Source organism: Artibeus jamaicensis, unplaced genomic scaffold (genome assembly GCF_021234435.1).
Source record: "Artibeus jamaicensis isolate MK-2021 breed Jamaican fruit bat unplaced genomic scaffold, CSHL_Jam_final contig_1417, whole genome shotgun sequence".
Lineage (NCBI taxonomy): Eukaryota > Metazoa > Chordata > Mammalia > Chiroptera > Phyllostomidae > Artibeus > Artibeus jamaicensis.
In genome coordinates this window covers 464,234-488,112 of record NW_026521282.1, presented here as the reverse complement: position 1 = coordinate 488,112, position 23,879 = coordinate 464,234, and the positions used below count along the sequence as shown (strand labels likewise).

The 23,879-nt window shown below is 44.2% G+C and overlaps 1 protein-coding gene across 1 annotated transcript; it reads left to right on the top strand.

The window, feature by feature from the left end:
- The first annotated feature begins 108 nt into the window (after window positions 1-108).
- TKTL1 (transketolase like 1) lies at window positions 109-23,319 on the top strand. Its single transcript, XM_037150601.2, has 13 exons — window positions 109-328; window positions 2,905-3,022; window positions 6,624-6,721; window positions 8,361-8,552; window positions 8,633-8,760; window positions 9,967-10,160; window positions 11,587-11,751; window positions 14,491-14,647; window positions 16,383-16,513; window positions 18,320-18,403; window positions 20,625-20,721; window positions 21,079-21,198; window positions 22,494-23,319. Exons 2-13 carry the CDS (start codon window positions 2,939-2,941, stop codon window positions 22,664-22,666), a joined length of 1,623 nt encoding a protein of 540 aa, XP_037006496.2. The 5' UTR covers window positions 109-328; window positions 2,905-2,938; the 3' UTR covers window positions 22,667-23,319.
- Window positions 23,320-23,879: the final 560 nt, after the last annotated feature.

Here is a 23,879-nt window from a genome sequence, read left to right as displayed (position 1 = left end):
AAGGCGGGAAGGAGGGGGGGGGAGGGGAAACAGGAAGTGGCGCTCCAGCCGTTTTGCTGTGGAGCGGAAGTTCTGCCGGCTCAGCCACCGCTTACATCCTGACATGCGACCTGGTTCTTAATAGGCCACGGACTGGTACTGTCCGTGGCCTTGGGGTTGGGGACCCCTGTTTTAGAAGACTTTGAGGATTAATGTTCTTTATATCAGGTCCAGTTTTTCTTTGAAAGGGAAATTTTTAACTACTGATTTAATCTCCTCATTATGGGTTAACTCCGATTTTCTGTTTTTTTGTGAGTCAGTTTTGGGTGTTTCTAGAAACTCCTTCCAGGTTGGCCCATTTATTTTTTCACTATATTTTATTGTTTATGCTATTACAGTTGTCTTAGTTTTTTACCTTTTTCTCCTCTATATCCTCCATTCTCACAGCTGTCAGTCTGTTCCATATTTCTGTTTCTGATTCTATTAATATTTGGCTTGTTAGTTTGTTTCGTTTGTTAAATTGCACATAAAAATCAAGATCATATGGTATTTGTCTTTCACTGGTTTATTTCGCTTAGCCTAATAGTCTACAGGTCCATCAATGCTGTCATAAAAAGTTCCTCCTTTTTTACTATGGAGTAATACTCCATGGTGCAAGCAGGGGTGGGGTGTCTAACCTGTGGCCCGTGGCATGCAACCCATAATGGCTGTGAATGTGGTCCAATGCAAAATCATACATTTACTTAAAATATTCCTGGTACTTATTTATCTTATGACTGGAAGTTTGCATCTTTTGACCATCTACCTCCAATTCCCCCTCCCCCAACCCCCACCACTAGTAACCACAAATGTGATGGTCTATTTTTTATGAGTTTGTTTTTAGATTCCACATATAAGGTAGATTACATAGTATTTGCCTTTCTATATCTGACTTATTTCACTTAGCATGATGCCCTCAAGGTTCATCCATGTTATCACAAATGGTAAAATTTCCTTTATAATAGCTAAATAATAGTCCATTGTGTATATCTACCACATCATCTTTATCCATTCTGTGAACATTTAAGTTGTTTCCATGTTTTGGCTGTTGTAAATAATGCTGCTATGAACATAGGGGTGTAGTTATCTCTTTGACAGTGTTTTCATTTCCTTTGGATATATTCCCAGAAGTGGAATGGCTGGATCATATGGTAGTTCTGTTTTTAATTTTTTTTTAAGATTTTATTTATTTATCTTTAGAAGGGAAGGGAAGGAGAGAGGGAGAGAAACATCAATGTATGGTTGCCTTTTGTGTGTCCCCTGCTGGGAACTGGCCTGCAGGGAACCTGCCTGCAACCCAGGCATGTGCCCTGATTGGGAATCGAACCATGATTGTCTGGTTCGCAGGCCCGTGCTCAATCCACTGAGCTACACCAGCCAGGGCCTGTTTTTAATTTTTTGAAGGTCCTCCACAGTGGCTGCACAGATTCACGTTCCCACTAACAGTGAACAAGAGTTCTCTTTTCTCCACATCCTCACCAACATCTACCTGTCTTTTTTTGTGATAACTATTCTAATATAATGGGAGGTGATACCTCATTGTGGTTTTGATTTGCATTTGTTTTATGGTTAGTAATGTTGCTCCCTTTCTTGTATCTGTTGGCCATTTGAACATCTTTGGGAAAATGTGTATTCACATCCTTTGACCATTTTAATTGGATTATTGGGGGGTTGCTATTGAGTTGTATGAGTTCTTTATATATTTTGGATATTAGCTCCTTACCAGACAAGCAAATATGTTTTTCATACTCCAGGTTGTCTTTTTCATTTTGTTTAAAGATTTTATTGATTTATTTTTAGAGGGGAAAGAGAGGGGGAGAAACATCAATGTGTGGTTGCCTCTCATGTGGCCCCACTGGAGACCTGGCCTGCAACCCAGGCATGTGCCCTGACTGGGAATCAAACCGGCAACCCCTTAATTTGCAGACCGCGCTCAATCCACTGAGCTACACCAGCCAGGGCTCTTTTTCATTTTTTTGATGGTTTCCTTTCCTTTCCATAAACTTTTTAGTCTGGTGTATTTTTACTTGTTTATTTTTTATTTTGTTTATTGAACTTTAGGTTTCACATCTGAAAGCTCATTACCAAGACCTATGCCAAAGAGCCTTTTTTCTATGTTTTTTTTTTTTAGATTTTATTTATTTACTTTTGGAGAGAGGGAAAGGGAGAGATACATCAAGCAGTTGCCTCTCACACACCTCCAAATGAGGACCTGGCCTGCAACTTTTCAAACCTTTCAGTTGGCAAGCCAGTATTCAATCCACTGAGCTACACCAGCCAGGGCTTTTCTGTGTTTTATTCTAGGAGTTTACTGGTTTCTGGTCTTACATTTAACTCAATCTATTTCAAGTTAATTTCTGTGGATGTTGTAATGTAAGTGTGCAGTTTCATTTTTTTACATGTGAATATTTAATTTTCCCAGCACCCTTTGTTGACGAGACTGTCCTTTCTCCATTGAGTTCTTGGTTCCCATGTCAAATACTAGTTGACCATATGTATGCATGAGTTTCTTTCTGCTTCATGGCATTTCTAACAATAACACAGATAAATTTAAACAAGTGAAAGAATGTCCAAGTGCTTATGGAATCACCAGGTAAACTTGTCCCAAGTACACAGGGGCTCCATTGATAGAAGGGGATTGGTGTTGGAGGTCTTGCTCTCCACAGGGGGGAAAGTTGTGAGGTTACTGGGTCTTAAGGCATTCTTAAAAGCTATGAGCTTGGGTGGCAGTGGCCCTGCATCCCTTTCCTTTGACTGGATTCTTCCAGGGCTGGGAGTAACGACTGCTGCTGGTCTGAGAAGACTATGTGCTGAAAAGCCTCTCCATATACTGTGTCCCTGGAGAGTCACTTGTGAGAAATGACCTGTGCCATGTCTGTTTTTCAGCCACCCCACATCATGCAGCAGCGCTGCTGAGATCATGTCTGTGCTGTTATTCCACGTCATGAGATATAAAGAGGAGGACCCGGAGAATCCAAACAATGACCGATTCATCCTCTGTAAAGTAAGCAAGCATGGGAGCCCAGGGCCTGCTCAGATGCTCACTTAAACTCACTTTTAAAGCTACCATGTGGCAACAAGGCCTGAAACGGGTTCTGTTTATCATATTGGTTCTTCTTTCTTTGCCTTATGTCATAGTCCATTTGAGGTGCTATAATGAAACACCAAAGACTGGGTGATGGATAGACAATAGAAATTTATCTTTCACAGTTTGGGGGGTTGGAAGTCAAAGATCAAGCCCACCATCATGATCACATTCTGGTGAGGGGCCCTCTACCTGGTCCCAGACTTCTGATTATATCCTCACATGAAGGACCTCTTTTATAAGGATACTAATCCCACTTTTGAAGGTTCTGCTCTCGTGACCCAATCACTGCCCAAAGACCCCCACCTCCTAATACTCTTATCTCAGGCATTAGGTTTTCAACATAGGGATTTGGGAGGGGGGACACAAACACTCAGATCATAGCACCTCATAAAGCTCTAAAAGGTGTTCTGGTGAAGAGTGTGGTAGGAAGGATCACTTGTGGTGACTGGCCATCCTTCCTTTCCTTTGGTGTGCCCCACCTCATACCACCTAGCAGTAAAGCCCCTCTTGACAGTCATGCTGCTCCCATCCTCTGTCATCTGGACAGAGGTGGGCAACATTAGTGAATCCAATTTTCTGAGCTGGTGGAAAATTGAGTTGGATTTGGAGGGACATTCTACCCCTGTCTGCTTTCTTTTCCATTTCTCTGTAGTTCTGACTTGACACCAATGGAGGACTTTCTCATTAGACTAGGTATAGTATCAGGTACCTCATTACATTGGGGCATGGGAAAGAAAAGGAATATTAAAAACAAGGTCCATCTAGTAAGAATGTGTAACTCTTCAATGCTGTCTGAAAGTTTGCTGCATCCTGAGCAAATCATTTAAAATTGAACTGATAGAGCACCATGTACAAACAGAAACCCGAGATCTGGGGCAGCAAAAGTAGTTTAAAAACAAAGTCAGAATGTGGGCTTGGCTGAAGTATCTTGGGTGGTAGTTATGACTCTGTCTTAGTGTCTGAAATATAATCTCAAATGAGGTTTGGAAAAAGGTAAACAAAATGCGTGAGTGTACATGGAAAGATTAGGAGATGCTGCAAAAGTGGTCCATTAGTAATAGTTGGTGAATCTAAGTGAAGAGAATATGGGACATGATTGTACTAGTCTTAAAATTTTCCTATAAGCTTGAACTTTCTTTACAATAGAAGTCAAATAAATACAGGTGTACAAACAGTATGAGTATTTAGATCTCTGCTTTAGAAAAAGAAAAGGTGTCTAGACTATCCCATATCCACTGCTGTACTATCAAATCATCGGACTCATTGGCCTTAGAGGGATAAAGAGGCTTTTTGGCATGCAGTAGCAGCCTGGGCACTGTTCAGTTGCCAGACTTTGTATTCATCAGATTTAATCAGCAGATAAAATTGAAGAAAGGAGGAATTACACAAAAGTGTAATCCATCTTGCCTTTGGCTGGGAATGGAGTAAATGAACTCCAGTACAAGCAGAGGAACCAGGATCTTCATGATCAGTGCTCCTGCAATGCACGTGTCTAACGCAGACAAGCACAACTGCTAAAACCTGGCAGTGTCACTCACTGAGGTGCCTGGATTCCCTTAGAGCCCTCAGGGTGCTGAAGTCTTGGGAGGGGAGGCTTACAATGCCCCCATCCCCCATCCAGGCCTTTGTTTTTGTTTTGTCAGCGCTTTGGTTTTCTCCAGCCAAGCAGGCCTGGAAAGTGACCAAAAGGCCCTTCTGTAAACTTGTTCTTGAGGCACACTTTTTGCTGGAACAAAGATGAGAACGTGGAAGAGAAGTATTTCTTTTCTGGGTTTCCGTAACTCCTTGTATGCATCTTTATTTTAGCTGTTGGTACCCTCAGTTGTGGCTACCTCCACAGCACAAGGGTTCTTGGAGAAGAGAAGGGAACCCATGTGGTGGCACTTCTGCCATGCCAGCATTATGTTCTTGCCCTGCCAACCTTCTCAATCAATCCTACAGCCTCCCGTCCCCCTAGGAGGGCTCTCATCTCCATCGTACCCACATAGTAAAGCTTTCAAGTGGTTTCACTTGCCCCTGTTTTAAAGCCAGGGAGAAACAGGGTTGGTCTAAGTTAGAGGTGTCAAACTTATTTTCACCAGGGGCCGCATCAGCCTTGTAGTTGCCTTCAAAGGGCTGAATGTAATTTCAGCTCCTTGAAGTTAAGGAGTAGTTATATTTATACAGTCCTAAAATTACATTCGGCCCTTTGAAGGCGACTCTGAGACTGATGTGGCTGGCCCTAATGAAAATGAGTTTGACACCCCTGGTCTAAGTGCACACTGCAGGCTGGGTCCAACGGCATGCAAGACAACTGGGAGCCAGAGCTTGTTACAGGAGTAAGATATAGGAGCCATGAGGAAAAAGATGGGGCTTGAGATGACATCAGGAGAGACTTCAGTGGGACAGTTCTGTGGGAGTAGAGATGCAAGATGGAGAGGGAGTCTCTGGGGTCATAGAGCATGTGGAGAAAGCTAGTAGTATGGTGGAGTGAGAAGGGAGAGGGACCTGAGACTAAGAAGTACCCTTCCATGGTAGTGACAGCATATACCAACCTCTGCTTGGTTGGAGCTGACAATTAAATGCAGGAGGGGGCAGAGAAGAAACACAGGTAATAGATAGCTGGCATGTCAGATGGGGCTGAGCATCCTGGATCCAGTGGAAGTGGAGGGGTAGGGGGGCACTAGTTGAAAAAGATGGTTTAGGAAGGCCTTGCTGCTGCCATTTAAGCAGAATTTTGAAAGGGGTGAGGGAGTCAGCTGTGCACTTGTTTAGGCACGAGCACTGAGCACTTGGGGAAGAGATAGCTGCAGGTGCTAAGACCCTCAGGCAGGCATATGCCCAGTGTGTAGTGTGTTCAAGGGGCAGCAAGGAGGCCAGGACACCCAGGGTGGTAGGAGGGAGAGTAGGAAGTGAGGGAGCACCAGAGTGGACAGGCCAGTGCAAGAACTTGGGTTCTACTTGGCACAAGAGAGCAAGATGTTGGTCATTTTTTGGTAGAGATTAATGCTCGGACTTAGGTTTTAAGTCTCCCCTGCCAATTGGGTTGAGAATGGCTATGGAGAAGCAGAAAGGCCACTACAAAGATGTAGGAGAGTGATATCTGTAGCCAAGACTGAGATGGTGGCAGTAGGAAGATGAGTAAGTTCATTGTGTCTTAAGAACCTGTATTCTCCAAAAAGATTGAACATTTGGTGTGTGTATGGCTGGATAAAAGGCCTTATGAAATGGCAAAGTTTTTGCTTAGGTTTTTGCTTTGCTCTTGAGCTCTGTTTAGGCTACTGCGTGGAGGAAAAGCCTCCCAAGCTATGTTCCCAAAGCTTGACACATGTGTCAATTACCTAAGGCTTCCCTCTCTTTGTGGTCTGTGACTTGGAGGTGCATATGGGTGTAGTGAAGAGGAATTTACCCCACAGGGTAGAAGGGGCCATTCTGAGGAGTAGCCTGTGCTCGGTGCCAGAAGTTGGCCTGATGTTCAACTTCCAAATACCTGTGCCCTGTAGCTGCAAATAGATTCATTTAATAGCTTCTCTTACAGCAACTGGCATTTTTCGATATGGCAATCGGATGGTACGGACAAGGACTGGGCACTGCATGCGGCATGGCATATACTGGCAAGTACTTTGACAAGGCCAGGTAAGTTGCATACCCAGAAACCACTTGACTGTCCCCATACCACCCCCAGCACTTTGGCCCTATTTATGACTTATTAATTGGGAAGATAGTGATCATTTGAAAGTTCAGATTACCGAATATTCAAGCAGTATAGAAATCGTGTTGCTGGAACCTGTTCTAAAATCTTTGGTTGGGTTCTAAGAGCTGCCTGCAGTATAGAAACCAGTTTATTAGGACTCCAGTCTTTCCTAAGAAAGATGTCTTCCTGTTCTCCATGTCTCAGTGAGTTTTACTAAAGAGTGAACAGATGGCACATTTGCCTTTGCATTGGGGACACCTAAATATTAATAGTCAAAAGTTTTCTTTTTTGGAGTGGTTCCACCTTTCTGAAGACAGGCATGTACCCAGCTGCTGCTGAAAAGGGAGCAAGGCGGTGGCAAGGGGCTGGGGTTGTTGGTCAGGTTGCATCGGTAGTGTGCATGTTCTACTTCTGTGACTCCTCTGCATGCCTGAGTCCAGAACCCCTCAGTCCCTGGTTTCAGTCCAGGTTGGCCTCTCTGGAGGCACGTCATGCTTCCTCTACTGTTCAGACAGCTGCCCTGCTCCATTTCCTGTAAGTCTGTTAACATTTTTTATGTCTTATTATTGCCTCTATTAAATAGTCTCTGCTGCATTTTTGTGGGGTCTGGGTTACATTTTATTGGTATAAACGTTTCATGTTTCTGCTGTGGAGTTCACCATTTTCAACATATGCTCCTGAGGTAGAATGTTTTGATTATCAGTTAATTTGTAAGATCACAGGTAGGTGGTGGTGCAAGATCACAGGTAGGTGGTGGTGCAAGATCACAGGTAGGTGGTGGTGCAAGAAACTGTAAATGCTTGGGTGTTTAAGGGAGTTGCTTTCTTCCCATCCCCTCTTGTTGGTTGTTCAGAAAAGTGGCAGAAGAGCCTAGAAATAGCCTTTACAATTAGAATGAGTAAACTAGCCAAAGGTGAAATCCATTTGTGGGGCCCAAGCTTTTTTGTTTGTTTGTTTTAGATTTTATTTATTTATTTTTAGAGAGAGAGAAAGAGGGGGAGCCCTGGCTGGTGTAGCTCAGTGGATTGAGCACGGGCCTACAAACCAGAGGATCACAATTCAATTCCCAGTCAGGGCACATGCCTGGGTTGCAGGCCAGTTCCCAGCGGGGGACATAAATGAGAGGCAACCATACATTGATATTTCTCTCCCTCTCTCCTTCCCTTCCCATCTAAAGATAAATGAATAAAATTTTTAAAATTTATTTTAAAAAGAGGGGGAGAGAAACATTAATGTGTGAGGGAAACATTGATGGGTTACCTGTCACGGGCCCCCCAACTGGGGACCTGGCCCACAACCCAGGCATGTACGCTGACTAGGAATGGAACTGGCGACCTTCTGGTTCACAGGCTGACGGACTCAATCCACTGAGCCACACCAGCCAGGGCAGGTCCAAGCTTTTAAAGCTGTGTTTCCTCAGATGTTGAGTTTGGACAGGATGAACAAGGAAAATAGTCTTAAGAACTTGATCTGAAGCGGCTGCCTCATTCTGTTCCCTTGTTTCTCTCCATGAAATATATTAGCTTGAGTGGCCATGAAGAGATCTGAGCAGGGTCCTAAACTTCTTTTGACTTCTCCCAGCTACCGGGTGTTCTGCCTCTTGAGAGACCGTGAGTCTTGGGAAGGCTCCGTCTGGGAGGCATTGGCCTTTGCTTCCCACTACAATCTGGATAATCTCATAGCCATCTTCGATGTGAACCGCCTGGGCCGCAGTGGCGTCTTGCCCATTGAGAACTGCATAGACATCTATCAGAAGCGCTGTGAAGCCTTTGGGTAACTGTCCTGTTTTATATTACCTTTTTCTCCCCCACCCCCCCTCCACCTAGTAACCTGGCCTTCTGTTCCGTTGACAGGTGGAACACTTACGTGGTGGATGGCCGTGACGTTGAGACACTGTGCGGGGTATTCTGGCAGGCAACTCAAATGAGGGACAAGCCCACTGCTGTAATTGCCAAGACCTTCAAGGGCCGGGGCATGCCAAGTAAACAAGTGTTTTCTTTCTGCTTGGGGTTATTAAAAACATCTCTCTGCACAGAATACAAGTCAGGAGACTCTGGCTGGCCAGGCAGACTACTGACTTATCGCACAGTGACTATGCCTGAAATATGTGCTGCTCCTGACTTTTTATAGATAGTGTGTCTGGTTAGGGTGGGAGGGGAAGCCCAGGTCCCCAGCAAATGATCAGTGATTTTCTGCCTACATGAGGGAGTGGATAGGAGAGTAGTTTTATCAGTTAGAGGACTGGCAGGGAAAGATCTCCACGGGAGTGCAGAGTGAGAAGGTACTGCTCTGTGCGTGACCAGATATGTAAATAAGGGTGAACACACACAGGCATACCCATGCTTGCCTGTGCCCAAAGTATCAGGGAAAACACAGGCAACTAGTGAAGTGGTACCTCCAGGAAAGGTAGCTGTGGAATTGAGGGCCTGGCAAAGGAAGGCATTTTGAAAGTCTTGCAGATTTCAGAACTGACACCTGGAGTTGTTCATTTCGAGTATGAATAGTTGCAAAGGGTGTGTGATTCCTGGTATGTTTTAATATAGAGATTTTATAATAAAACTGTTCTAAGACTCTTCAAAGTACAGTCTTACTCTGGTATCCTGAGTTCAGGAAATGACCACTTGACTGATTTGCTTCTGGCAGAAACCTGGGTACCATCCTTGCCTCTCCCATATATGCTCCCCTACCCAGTCCACCATCAATTCTGATTTCTGCCCTTGAAGTATATCTTAAATCTGTTCAGTCTTCTCCCTCTCTCCTACCCAGGCCCCTGCCATCTCTCCCTAACTGCTGTCTCCACAAACCAGTCCCCACGGGGGGACCTGTAGTGATCTTTCTACAACACAGGTCTGATTATTTACCTCCCCCACTCCAACCCTTCAGTGGCTTCCCATCTTGCTTTGGACAAAACTCAGAACTCTTTATACCCATGGGATCCTCCATAGTCTGCCCTGCCTATCTCTCCAGGCTCATTTCTCTCACTCTCCTCTCCATTCACCAGCACATGGACCAGTGGCCCCTTCAAGAGCCTCTGGGCCTTTGTCCGGGCTGTTCTCTAAGAGAACAATACCATTTCAGGCTATGCCAGATTTTTACTCCTGAGTCCTTGGCTGACATTATTTCCATCAGGATGTCACCAGGTGCTCGTGAAGTATTTATGGAATGAACATCTTTTATTCCTTTGCAGGCATTGAGGATGCAGAAAGTTGGCATGGAAGACCAATGCCAACAGAAAGAGCAGATGCAATTATCAAATTAATTGAGAGCCAGATAGAGACCAACAGACATCTCGAACCAAAACCCCCTATTGAAGACTCGCCTCAAGTCAAAATCACAGACATAGAGATGACCTCTCCACCTGCTTACCAAGTTGGTGACAGGGTAAGCAAGGTTTGTTTTATTTTCTTCCTAAATCCACAGGACTCCTCACTTACTCTGATCTCCATGGATGAATCAGTTATTAGATTGTGTAATATTTAAAGGTTAGAGCAATGAAGACTGGTTTACCTTTTCTTTTACTGTCTCTGATTTTTACTATTTGATTTTAAACTTAATTTACATTTGAATTTTTTTATCAGTCATTTGCTGCCTATTAGCATTCAGTGCTGTAAAGCTTTTGCTTGCTTCCTGAACTCGGTTTGTGGTTTGGCAGTCTACTGTGCATGAAACAATTCTGTGTCTGTTCTAAAGATGGGGGGCCTGGCTGGGCTGATCTTTTGAACTTCTTACTCCCTGGATTACACAAGGAAGCAGGCTAATTCATCAATGACCAATTCTTCAAAAAAGAAAATACATTAGGCACGAAACCCTGAACATAAAATCTTTTCATTTTTTATCATTTGTATATCTTGCCTTTTTGTATATTACATCAGACCCAAAATAGGTGCGGTAAGGAAACAAGGTGCTGAGCCTGGGAGGAAGAAAACTTTTTCTGACCTTAATTTTTCTTATTTATTTGGGGACATTCTGAGTGTTGCTTATGTTTTCTTGGCCTGGTAATACGGGTTTAAAATGAGTTGACTACTCAAGAAATTAGAAAACAGATGAAAAGGCAAAAAAGAGTTAATAAGAAAAAAGCACATGTTAACAAAGGACACTTTGACAACATGTGTCAACACTTGAACTGTTCACACCCTTCAAACTGAGGAATTTGTCCTACAGAAACATCTGTGCAAGTGTGCAGGTATATCTGTCAGAATGAATATTGACTGCATCATTGGTTATGATGATAAAATTGTGAATCGTGCTATTGTGGACATTCGTGTACAAGTTTTATGTAGATGTAATTTTCTCTTGAGTATATACCTAGGAGTAGAATTGCTTGGTCACATGGTAAATCTATGCTTAACATTTTGAGGAAATGCCAGGCATTGTTTTAATAGAAATAATGTTGTAAAGATGTCAGTTCTCCCCTAAATTCATAAATTTAGTCAAATCTCAAACATATTCTAATGGAATTCTTTATTTTTGGTATCAGGATTCTGAAGTTCTACTTTTTAATATTTGCAGTGAGTATTATCAGTTTGATAGTTGAAAAGTTATAGAGGCATTTACATTTCAGTAAATTTAAATTTTTTAATCAACTACACAAATGGTATAGAGGAATGAATGTATCTTTGAGAAATTGGCACAAGTGAGCCAAATATGGATTCAAGATTGGCTAGCAGTCCATTTTTATGACCCTAAGAGAGATGATTGGTGAATCACAAATTTGCTTTTCTTCATTTAGATAGATGACAATTTGCAATTCTATAAAATTTAACCTTCTAAATCCATTCTAAGAAACTCTGCTCTTTGACTCTTCCAGGTAGCTACTCGTAAAGCATGTGGTTTGGCTCTGGCTAAGCTGGGCCACGCAAATGAGAGAGTCATTGTGCTGGATGGTGACACCAAGAACTCTACCTTCTCCGAGATGTTCAAGAAGGAGCATGCTGAGCGCTTCATTGAGTGTTTTATTGCTGAGCAAAACATGGTGTGTATGCTATGACTGTCCTTCTTGGGTCTTCTCATTGATTAATAGTGGCTCACTGGACACAGGAAGCCCAGCCTACCTTGTAGTTTTCCTTTTCATTTATAAAAGCAAAGGCACTGGGGAAAAAAATGTCTCCAGGGAAACAGGTAGAGAGTAGCCGGGCAGAGTCTGACGGGTGGCTTCCAGAACTGCTAGGAGGAGCGTGGTAGATTGCCCAGCACCCTATCCTGGTAGGCAGCAACCATTCAACCCCAGGGCTCCAGACCCAAAGCATCCTGAGCTCCCTGGTAGCTCTAGGTGGCCTTGCTCTTTTTGCCCGGCTCACAACCACGCAATTCTACAACCACACAGAGACCAGTAGGTTGAGAGGGCTACAAAGGACTGTGATTTCTTTATCTCCACTGTACTGCAGGACCTAATATACCCTAGATACTCAGATGTTGTGCAAACTGCAGCCCCAAGAATGCCAATAGAGCTGTGGTCTTGGATAAAGCTGTTCTGCTTATCTGTGCTTCGTCTCTCCCTGGAGTGCTGATACTGCAGGGAGCCTCTTTTACTTGTGCACATACCCCCACACCCCTCTTCTCAAAGAAAGAAAGGAGTTAATGCTAGTAAACACCTTGACTTCTAAAGCCCTGTGCCAGTGCAGAGGACAGTGTACATTTGTCTTCACACTTCAGAGGCCAAAAATAGCACTGGCTGGAAAACTACAGGCCAGCAGGTTTCACGTGACCACCAGAGGTATTTTATTTAGAACAAGTAGTATTTACAATTTTTTAAAAGTAGTTGCTAAACAGAATAAAAACAAAGACACTGAAATAGAGAACAAGTGGGCAGTAACCAGAGGGGAGAGGGAAGGGAATTTAAGGGGAAAAATGGGGAGGGATTTTGAGGAACAAGTATGAAAGACACAGGGATGAGGACTGGGGGGTGGAAATGGGAGGGAGGTGGGGAGACCTGGCGGGGGGGGGCTGGGGTGGGAGAAATAGACAAAAAAATGTACTTGAAAAATAATTAAATGAAAATAAAATAAATAAATAAAAGTAGTTGCTAGCTTTTAAAGATTAGGTTTTATGTAGAATATTAATTTCTGGATTCTCTTGAAGAATGGGAAAATCTGGCAGTGCTGGGATGGCATTCCCTCAGTCAGCTAGAGCCATTTAGATGGGACGTGTACCCTAACCCTTTTCCCAGCCTGCTCATTCACTCATGGTGCTTCCTGGGCCCTGTCAGTGTTGGAATGTCAGGCCCCTGTTCAGTAAAGTGGGTCATCACAATTGTAAGAATATACACATTTTTCTATGAGTCTTATTAGGCTATTTCTAGTTGGGAAAAACACAATCCATAATTTTCTGAATTAAGCCTCCTATTAAAACCTTGCTCCCCAACTCACTGATGATTCCTTCAGTCATCAATCATATACTCTGTGCCTATTGATGTGTTCTTAAAAGTTGGAAGAAAACTAGTAAAGAAGAAGCCAGCAGGTAGTATCCAGTGCCAAGATTAAACAGATAGCTAGTGAGAGCGTGACCAGCACTAATCAGGGACAGCCTCTTGGAAGAGGTGACATTTCAGCTGAGACTTAAGTGACAAGGAGACAACCATGCATAGATATGGAGTGTGGCATTCCCAGCAGTGGGCATAGCTGTCTCTGTAGCAGGCCCAAATTTGAGATGTTTAGGGGACAGAAAAAAGTCAAAGAGTGGCAGGAGTATAGTGAATACAGAAGGAAATTGGTTTAGAAAGGTCACCAAGGACCAAACCATATGGGGCTTCTGCAGGGCAAGACCTCGTGCCAGTTCCCAGTGGAGGGGGGCAAATGTGGAAGGATGTGACTGAGCCCCAGGACTCAGTCCAGTAGCCTTGGTAAAGTGGTGTGCACCACCCAGTAGGGGCAGGAGCAGCAGCATCCATTGGAGGAGGAGAGTTGTCTCGTGCAATGCTGCTGAGAGGTCAGATGCAATGCAAACAAATCAGGCAAACTCTTGCATTTGGCACCTTCAGAGTCCCTCACAGGGATGACAGGATAGCCAAAGGAGGCCAGGGAGGGACAGTGTGAGAAGTTGGAAGGGAGAACATAGATGAAGGGGAAGGCAGTCTGGAGGGGAAGGAAAAGAAGGAGGTGGGAGGGTGAAGATTGAAGATAGCGGCAAATACTCCAATGGTGAGCGAACCCAACAGAAAGGGAAAAACTGATTGAATACAGAAGGGGAGGGGAGGGGATAATTTCACAGAGATACCCCTGAGAAAATAAGATTCAGTATGGTGAGTGGGCCTTAGGTAGATGCAGGGCCACCATGTCTCTTAGCAGCACAGTTGGAGAGGCCGGTTGGGGCATATGGGAGAACCTCCATTGTTCACCTCATTCCTCAGGAGGTGTGAGGTGAAGATACTATGTGAGGGGGCTGGGAGAAAGGTGTGCAGAAGGTTTGGGAAGAGAACAGGAAGGAGACACATGAGGGATTGGGGGGTGGTCATAGGTGTCCCAAGCTTTTCTTTCTTGGATTTGAGGAACCAGGTCAATTCCCCTGATTTCCAGCAGTGTTCAGGGGACACTGGGTTTGCCAGGTTTAGGGTTTCCCTGTGTATGTACTTGGGAGGGGGGCAGGGAGGTGTGCACAGCAGGGTTGTTATCCTGGGAACCATGCAGTATATGCCGGATTAGGGGAAAGGGGGGGCAGTTAAAGGTCATGGGGGCCATGTCCAGGGGTGTTCTGATTTCCCTTCTTGGTGTTACAGGTGAACGTGGCACTGGGATGCGCCATCCGTGGTCGGACCATTGCTTTTGTTAGCACCTTCGCTGCCTTTTTGACCCGAGCATTTAATCAGATCTGTATAGGAGCCATCTTTCAAAGCAACATCAACATTGTTGGGTCCCACTGCGGGATATCTGTCGGTATGAGTTCTCAATGCCATCCTCTCCATAGGCTTTCTACTTTACAGAGTAAGATTAGTATCCGAACAGTTGAATCTCCAATGTACATAGGGTTTCATAACGTTTGATTGCTTGTAACCATTTTTTCTAAAAAAACATTGTGCTTTACAAGTTCTAGGTACTTTGGGTTACTTTTGACTAAGTCTTTTGATATTACTATAAAATGCCCACTTCTGCAGTCATTGAGAAATAATAATCTGTCCTGAGTTCTTCTTACATGTCAAGCCACATACTGGGTATGAGTGGGGCTGTCCCAGCATTACAGAATCCCTTTCTGCTCTTGGTCATGGGCACAGGAAAGTTAGGAACACGGCCTGCAGGACTTTGCCTGGGTAGAGCAGCTTGGTGGGATGGAACGGGAAGCTTTGAGAATCCCGATGCTGGGAGTGAGGCTGAGGAAGACATCACTCTTGGGGTATTAATCTGGCAGGACAAGTTGGTGGAAACAACTGGAAATTGGAAAGCCAGGAAGAGTGTTGAAATACAGTGTACATTAGCAGTGGATAGAAAATAGGGTGGATCTGAAAAAGTCTGAAGAAAGAAGTCATGTTGCTGAGAAATGGAGAAGTCCAAAATTGCCTGGGAAACGTCAAGGAGTCAGGGTCACGAGTGACAGATGAGGATTTGGGAAAGATGACTGATGTACCTGCTGCAGTGGGGCAGGAACCCTAGGTAGATGAAACAGCTTACATTTGTTGCTTAGAATGCTAGAGGGGAGGGGAGGGCTAGAAGTGCACAATTGGGAGTCATTTTTGGGACTCCCTGGGAGAACTACACTAGCAAAGAAGTTTCTGTATGGGCCAGATACAGGCGGGGAGAGGAGAGTAGAGCTCCCAGCACTCAGGGCTGGCCTGGCAGAGGGCCTATGAATTGGGGGTCTCTTCCTGAGGCTGGGTGGAGTGAAAATTTCAAAATAATCAGCTAAATGGAGAAGTGGCTCTGGGTCCAACCCAGAGGAGCTAGGTGTTCTGAGGTTGGACAGTTATCCCAGGCAAGGCAGTGTGCACAGTGAGAGCACTTCAATCTATAAAAGCCCTAGTCTTGATGGAGTAGAGAAGGAAGGACAGAGCCTGAGAGGACCTTCATAAGAAGAATGGGGACAGGGACAGACTTTATGGGCCAAATCGGTCACCTGTGCTTGAGGAGAAGAGCATCAAATCACCTTGGACAGTAGTAGCAGTGACCAAGTACCAGAGGTTGGCAAAGGTCAAAGGCCAGAGGTATGGGTCATGTGGGCCACATGCAGTTGGTGCAGGGTGACTATGAATGTGGCCAAACACAAAATTATAAATTTACATAAAACCTTTTTTTTTTTTGCTTGTTACTTTTCATCAGTGATTGTGTATTTAATGTGTGGCCCAAGACAACTCTCCTTCCACTGTGGCAGAGAGATGCCAAAAGGTTGGGACACTCCTAGTCAAGACCAAAAAGGGACCACTGTTTGCTGATCTGGAAGGTCAATTAGCTGGATCTGGAGTGTCACAGTAATGTCTCAAGGGAGATAGATATGTGTGGCAACTCATTACAAGGCATTATGTTGGCATAAGAGTTGGATGGTTTTGTAGGGCTCTGCTACAGTTGTGCCCCTCACCCCCACCTCGTGGCAGTAGGAGCTGTTGTTTATCGAGCAGAGGACAGGGTCCTAGCCTCTTGGTCTTGCTCACATTTTTGTTGGGCTGTGGCTTTGTTTTCTCAGGTGAAGATGGCGCCTCCCAGATGGCACTGGAGGATTTGGCCATGTTCCGAGCCATCCCCAACTGCACCATTTTCTATCCAAGTGACGCAATCTCGACCGAGCATGCTGTGTTCTTAGCGGCCAATACCAAGGTATTTTTAAGGGACACTGGTTCAGACTGAAAATGCTTCTGAGCTCTGCTACTGGTTGGGTACTGATGGCAAGATTTTTCCTAGTATTTTTCCTGAGCATAAAGGTAATAGATTTGTCCATAGGATTCCTTTGAAAAATGCAACCATTACCCAGTAAAGGTGATTTAAGCACATAAAACAACACAGTCTAAGACAAATAGTGCCGAGGGATGCTGACCACCACCACATGGGCCCAGATTGGGCAGGGCTCAGCCAGAAGAGGGAGTCTGGGGCTCTGAGGCAGGGAACTTCTGGCAGGGCTGAAGGAATTAGCTCCAGCAGTGAGTTATCAGGTGCTGGCCTTAGACATGCCCCATGCCACCACCTTGTGACAGCCAGAAAGCTGGAGCGTGGCTGGTGGGACTCCATTGCAGACAAACCCCAGGGTCACTCATCAACAGTGCAGAAGAGCAAGAGTATGGTTTCTGCCCCACTTGTCCCTCCTGAAGTCTCACACAAGGACATCAGATGAACACAACGTAATTCCTGCCCAGGATCCAGCTGCAGGGGCATCTAGAGGATGTAGTCTTCACCTTTCCAATACTGCAACTATCTGTCAGCAGGCTCTCCTCACCACCCAGCCAGGCCCCTACAAAGGGGACTCTGGACACAGTTGGGGTAGATTGTGTAAGTTCCGTTATAAGCATTTGCAGTGTGTTAAAGATACTATATCTTGGAAGTTGCTTTATGCCTGTGCCTACACAGCGTGATCGCGTATGCTGGAGGATTTCATTTCTAGGAAGTTCAAAAAAGGCAAAATAAAGCTGTAGTGACAGATAAGGAGATTTCAACTTGGGTAGGCAGAATGTGACAGGACAGGCACAAAAGAACTTTCTGGGCAGATTTGTGAAGTGCTCCGCTGAGGTAAATTTTACCTCAGTAAACACTGAATAGCCCTGGCTGGTGTGGTTCAGTGGATTGAGCATTGGCCTGTGAACCATAAGGTCACCAATTTGATTACCAGTCAGGGTACATGCCTGGGTCACAGGCTAGGTTCCCGGTTGGGGGCGTGTGAGAGGCAACCAATCTAGGTTTCTCTCCCACATCGATGTTTCTCTCTCTCTTTTTCTCCCTTCCTTCTCCTCGCTCTAAAAATAAATGAACAAAATTAAAAAACACTTAATATAGTTGATTTATAACATGGGAATGAACAGAAGTTAAGTGTGTTAATTAATATATTTGTTTATAATGTATGATTTATATATTATGTAAATTGAATACTTCAGACATTTGAGTATTTATTTATACTTGTTTATGTGTTCAAGTTGATAGAAATGTATTTACATCTTCTCACTGGGAAAATACTGAGTCATTTTATATTTCAGTGTTCAAGGCATTTCTAAGGTTGAAGCATTATAAACTGTTGTGGGAAAAATTAACTATTTAGCATTGTGTTCTGACCTTTCTATTCAACATGAACCAGTGTTCCTGCCCTGAATTTATGTTCTGTGGAGGCAGGTCGGTATGTATCTGAGAAAGCTTTTCTAAATCAGTGAATATGACAGTGTGGAAAGCTTGCCACAGAGGGCCTCCACCAGGGTCCTGCATAAACTTTTGCCTCGCTCAGTAGTAACCCAACCAGGTGATACCCGACCAGTTTGCCAGTAGTTGTAAGTACTTATCCCTTGATTCAAAAATGTGTGCTTTGTTTTTAGTAAAAGGATCTATTCAGTCTTCCTCTTCTCTCCCCACTGTTTTTTTAAAAAGCTTACTAGTTAGATATTGAGTTTGATTTTCTAATAGTTCTGCTTTTCCTTTATACCCTAGGAGATTTGCTACATTCGTACCAGCCGCCCAGAAACCAATGTTATTTACACCCCACAAGACAGTTTTGAGATTGGACAAGCCAAGGTAAGGGCTTAAGTTCTCCAGTGTTCTCTTGTATCATTTCATGTGCAGAGAACTATTTTAAAGCTAGTACTAGGTATCTGCACAATCAAGGCTTTATCTTTTCTTCATTCTAGGTTTTAGAAAAACAGTTGTGACCTTTGCCTGCTTTTCCTCCAGAAGGAACATTCTACCAATATCAGCCAGAACTGAACTTTTCTCCTTTCCAAATGGAGACTCTCGCTATTAAGTTTTCAAAGATAAGCAGTACAACTTGAAGGCACTTGAGTTGCTTGGCTATAGCTTATCACAGCCTCAAGCTGAACAGAATAATAGAATCCATTTCAAAGGAATAATAGATCTGTGAGGTTCCAATTTGGCATATTCAGAGCCAGGGGAAAAAAAGGGAACATGAACCATCTTGCTGCCAGCCATTGTGTTGCCCTGAGATGAGTTTTGCACATTGAATGTGGCCTCACCTGTAGGCCTTTTGTTAAAGGCATCCTGTGCACTTTCTCTCTCCTGCATTCCCACAAAAGCCCTAGAAGCACGGATTGTTATAATGCAGCCCCGTATTGCAGACAAGGATCAGAGAAGATGGGCTTTGCTCGGAGTTCACAGTAAGCAGCAAGAGATTATACTGCATAGGAAAATTTTGTGCCTTATTCTTATCATATGACTTTTTAGGAAGTCATTAACGTTCTTCTTTTAACAAGTATTTATTTTTAGAGGGGGGAAGGAGGAAAAGAAGGAGAGAAACATTGATGTTCTAGAGAAAGATCAATTAGTTGCCTTCTGCATGTCCCAACTGGGGACCTAGCTTGCAACTCAGGCATGTGCCCTGACTGGGAAGTAGACTGGCAACCTTCCAGTTCACAGGCCAGCGTTCAATCCACTGAGCCAATACTCTTCTTAAATATGTGAAAGACCAGTAGCTGTTCTTGAAGGAGTAATAGTGACATTCTACTTGATTCCTAAAGGCTAGGCTGTTCTAGAATTTATAGTTATTAGTCTTCAGAATGAGCGCTAAGTAGCTTTATGCTATAATAAAGTATGTACATCTAGAACAGTCCATGGCCTGCAACGAGGTAGCTGGCCAACATTGAATGAAAAGCTGGAGTATTCACCTTCAGGGTTAACTTTAGGTTCTTTGTTCTCTACTCCCACATTTAAACTCAAGCCCATATGTTTGCCTGTGGAGTGTGTGGGGGTCTTGATGGTAGTCATACAGTCTAGAGCTTTCTCATATCTCTCCTTTTTGTCCCCTAATATTTTCCCTGCCCTGACAAAATAAATTTTCAAATGGTAAAGGATATTAAAATGTGTAAGATAACATGCATGGCATGGAATAGCTCAAGGGCTAAGTTTTGCAAAAGGGGTGTATGTATGTGTGAGTGAGTGAAAAAGCTAGGAAATTTTCAGAGAATGGGGTGGCTTAGAAGCCCCAAATATCTTTACTTGTCAGCAGTGGTCCTAAAGTATAGGGAAACCTATACAGATGGCTAAAATGAAGACTAATTCCAGATACCTTCAGTTGGGGAGCTTTGAAGGAAACCAAATTCTATGAGAAAGGCCAAGGGCACCTGTTTTTGCTTACAGAATAGAGGATGGTTGGGAGTGTGGGTTTAACATCAGATGGGTGGCATGGTTGCTAGTCTCAGCCCTGGGCAAGTTCCTCCTGCTCTGAGATTTGCTTTCCTCCACAGCAGAATGGAGCCACTAATGTTGTAGACCTTACGGAGCACTTGGGGCATGCAAGGTGCTTGGCACAGAGCATGTAACAAGTGCCCCCAGATGGTCCCTGTTAGCATGTTCATCAGTGGAGTTCAATCTGTGTGTTCATCCCAGTGATATGTCCAAGCCATCCAGAGATGGTGCCTTTCCAGACTCCTCAGTGGGTATGAGTCTCTGCTCTGGCCATACATAGACCACACAACTCACTTCTGACCCTCTCTGCCTTTCAGATCCAAGTTTGATACCTAACTTCTTTGTTAAAAGGTCATTTTGTATGTATTCTGTAATAACTTAGTGATTTGGTACGGAAACCATGAAGAAAGGTACATGAATTTATAAAACATATGCAGTGGGGGTTAATCAGAAAGCATGTCCTGTGTTGATTTAGCCCTTTTTTATAGTGAATTATTGAGTGAAATTGGTAGGACAGAGAAGAGCACTGGTGTCTTACACTTTGAGACGCGCTCTAACCATAGTAACCACATTTTTGTTTTGCGGTGTTCAATACCAGGTCATTCGCCACAGTGTCAATGACAAGGTCACGGTTATTGGAGCTGGAGTCACTCTGCATGAAGTCCTAGCAGCTGCTGCTGACCTTTCCAAAGAAGGTCAGTTTTTTTTTTTTTTAAGATTTATTTTTACAGAGGGGGAAGTGAGGGAGAGAGGGAAAGAAACATCAATATGTGGTTGCCTCTCGCATGCCCCCTCCTGGGGACCTGGCCTACAAGGCAGGCATGTGCCCTGACTGGGAATTGAACCAGCAACCTTTTGGTTAACAGACCTGCACTCAATGCACCAAGCTATACCAGTCAGGGGAGTTGTGTTTTGTTCTGTTTTGTTTTGTTTTCTTGAATGTTAAAGTTCGAGCTGGGGAGAGGTAGGACTCAGGCTACCTCTTGTGCCCTGATTGGTCTTTTTATTCTAAGTCTGCTTCATATACCAAGCTGGTTATTGCTGTTCTCCAGATATTTCTATCCGTGTCATCGACTTATTTACCATTAAGCCCCTGGATGCTGCCACCATCATCTCCAATGCAAAATGCACAGACGGCCTAATTATCACAGTGGAGGATCATCACCTGGAAGGTATGTCTTTTTCAAAGTCTGCTTTGGCAGGATGTGTTTGTGTTTTCCTTGATTGGAGGCATCCTGTGCTCCTGGCCATCATTTCCAAATTATACCAAATCACTTACCCAACAAACTTTATTACTGGTTTTTGCAAGTGTATCGGCTTAGGGGTCTCTCTCCCACCTACACTGGCTCCCTAAGCGTGGGGCTGTTCCCATACTCATCTGTGTGTCCTCAGCACAGTACACAGTGCCTGGTCCCTGGGTGGTTCAGTGGCAGCACAAAGGAATGTCTAACTCAGCCTTGGCATTGTGGGCAGGGAGGGGTCATGAAGAGCTTCACAGTTGCTCTTGAGTTTTGAATGACTAATAGTTTCCATTCCCCCCCCCCCAATCCCAAAATGGGAAGAGTGTTTTGCAGTCAGAGAACACAGCAAATGCAGAAAAAGAATATATCAGAGAAAGGAGGCTAGGCAGTGCTTGGCTTGGGAATGTTAGATGGAGTAGGTAAGGGGCCTCAAGGGCAAGCCCAAGATCCACAGAGGGTCCCTAGAAGCACTCCCTGTGCCTTCATGGTTGAAATTTATTACCAGGGTGGAGAACTCCAGGCCTCAGGCTTTCTCCCTCCGTCAATCCCATGAGGGGCTTGCCAAATACTCTCCCCTCTTTATCAGTGAAAAATGTGTCACTGCAGACCCAGGGAATCGACCCACCTGAGGCCCAGTACCCCGGGTTTTATTGGGGGCTGGTCACATGGGCCTCCTGTGCCAGGCACATACCAAATGTCCCACTTCCAAAGGAGAGCAGGTGCTCCACATAAACCGCCCTACTGTGCAAACAGTCCAGGCTCAGGAACCACCATTAGCAGTAGGGAGATTGTCACATTGACCCAGGAGACTTGCACCGGCTCACTGCCCATGTGCCTGCCACCTGAGGGCCAACGTTGCAAGTGGCCCTTCTGAAGCTGATCATCTCAGGCCTGCCAGTTGCTCTCTTCTTTATAGTTCATTTGTTGCCTTTAATTGTTTTTGGGTTTCCGACAGCTTTGAGTATCTGAGCTCCATAGTCCCCTGTATCCATGAAGCCCTAGTTGAGAGAGCCCCTACTGTAGGTGGGGCTGTGAGCAATTTGGAAACCTGCAGTTTAGAATGAGAATTCTTCTGGCCAGTCAGGGAGTGACTGCTTCCATGAATCAATACTAATGAAAAGTCTTTCTCTCTGAGAACCAGCAAATTCAAAGGCCTGTATGTCATGGGGCATTAAGGCTGACTAGCTGCTTCCAAAACAGAGCCTGATATCCCTTGCTTCCCCCAGGTGGCATCGGGGAGGCTGTCTGTGCAGCTGTTTCCATGGAGCCTGACATCCTGGTTCATCGCCTGGCAGTGCAAGGAGTGCCTCGGAGTGGGAACTCCAGTGAATTGCTGGATATGTTTGGAATTAGTGCTGAACACATTATAGTGGCCGTGAAAAGTGTTCTAGCAAACTAAAATAGCTGTCGGCATCAACCTTAAAATACAAGTTCTACATTTATGCTTGTCGACAAACCTTCATTTAAATCTACACTGTTTGTTCTTAGTTATTTTAAAAAGCAAAGCAAATTAACTACCTTCATGTTAAGCCATAACTACCAAGTGTAACACTCATCTTTAAGTAATTAAAGTGGGTTTTAAGTGACAATAGCTAACAGCCACCTAATACCAAGTTTGGTGATGATGAGACTACAGATATGTGGGCTGGGGATTAACATCCAGTAACAGTTTTTCAATGTGTGTATTTTCCTAATAAGTAAAGAAAATGTGAACTGTAGACTGTAACCACCTGGGCTGTGCAGCACTATGGCATCATGCTGCACACTGTCATCCCAGGTCAGGAATTTAAGTGCTGCCATCCTACCTGCAGCTTCCTGGGCACTGTGTGACTGTGGATGTCCTGGAATTTCATCTCCCCTCTTAGGGTGCATGGAGCAGCAGTGAAAGATCTCAGAATGTTGTCCGCTGCTTGGGGTGACTAGTCTGTGAAGAGAGGACACAACTAGTTCTAGTCTCCACACTGTACTCTTTTGTGAGGCCCCAGAAATGTCTTACTTGCCCAGTGAATACATCAAACTTAGTTCATTATATTTACTTACTATAGGTACTAGTTAAACGTTAATAAAGCATTTAAAAAGCATCTGCTTTGTTCCATTTGTGTCTTATATGTGTGATTTGGTTTCTCCTGGGTAAAATCCTCAGTGAAGAAAAAGCTTCTATCTAAACCAGGAGGAGAATGAGCCATGTCCCCAACAGCAAACCCAGGAAAAGGTACAGGGCAGCAGATGTACCACTAGAGGACAGTATATGGCCTCAAAAGCTATCCCTGAGCTGACTCTTTATTTCAGCTGTAAGCATATAAATCATGGCTGGAATACAAGAGTAAAGTAACCCGATAAAGAAGTATTTGAACTTCGAAACTTAAAGTTGACTGCATGTGTTTGGCATGTCATGGCTCTTTATTTTTATTGTCCTCATTAACTGGTCATCAGGGGCCTTTGGTCTAGAATGTGAGGTAGAGACTGAAGAACTAGCCTCTGGCCCTCCACTCCTACTTCATTGGGGGCCTGTGAATTCTCCTTTTTAAACCACTGAGCTGATTTTCTGGCCTGTAGAATATTTTGTAAGATTTCAATAAGTTTTATTTTTCGTAAAATACAAAGTTGATATA

Bases quoted from the DNA above. Each gene is read 5' to 3' on its own strand.
- TKTL1 (XM_037150601.2), top strand. From the start codon at position 2,939: ATGTCTGTGCTGTTATTCCACGTCATGAGATATAAAGAGGAGGACCCG. The intron at 6,722-8,360 runs GTAAGTTGCATA...GACTTCTCCCAG, and splicing joins AAGTACTTTGACAAGGCCAG to CTACCGGGTGTTCTGCCTCT. The intron at 8,761-9,966 runs GTAAACAAGTGT...ATTCCTTTGCAG, and splicing joins CAAGGGCCGGGGCATGCCAA to GCATTGAGGATGCAGAAAGT.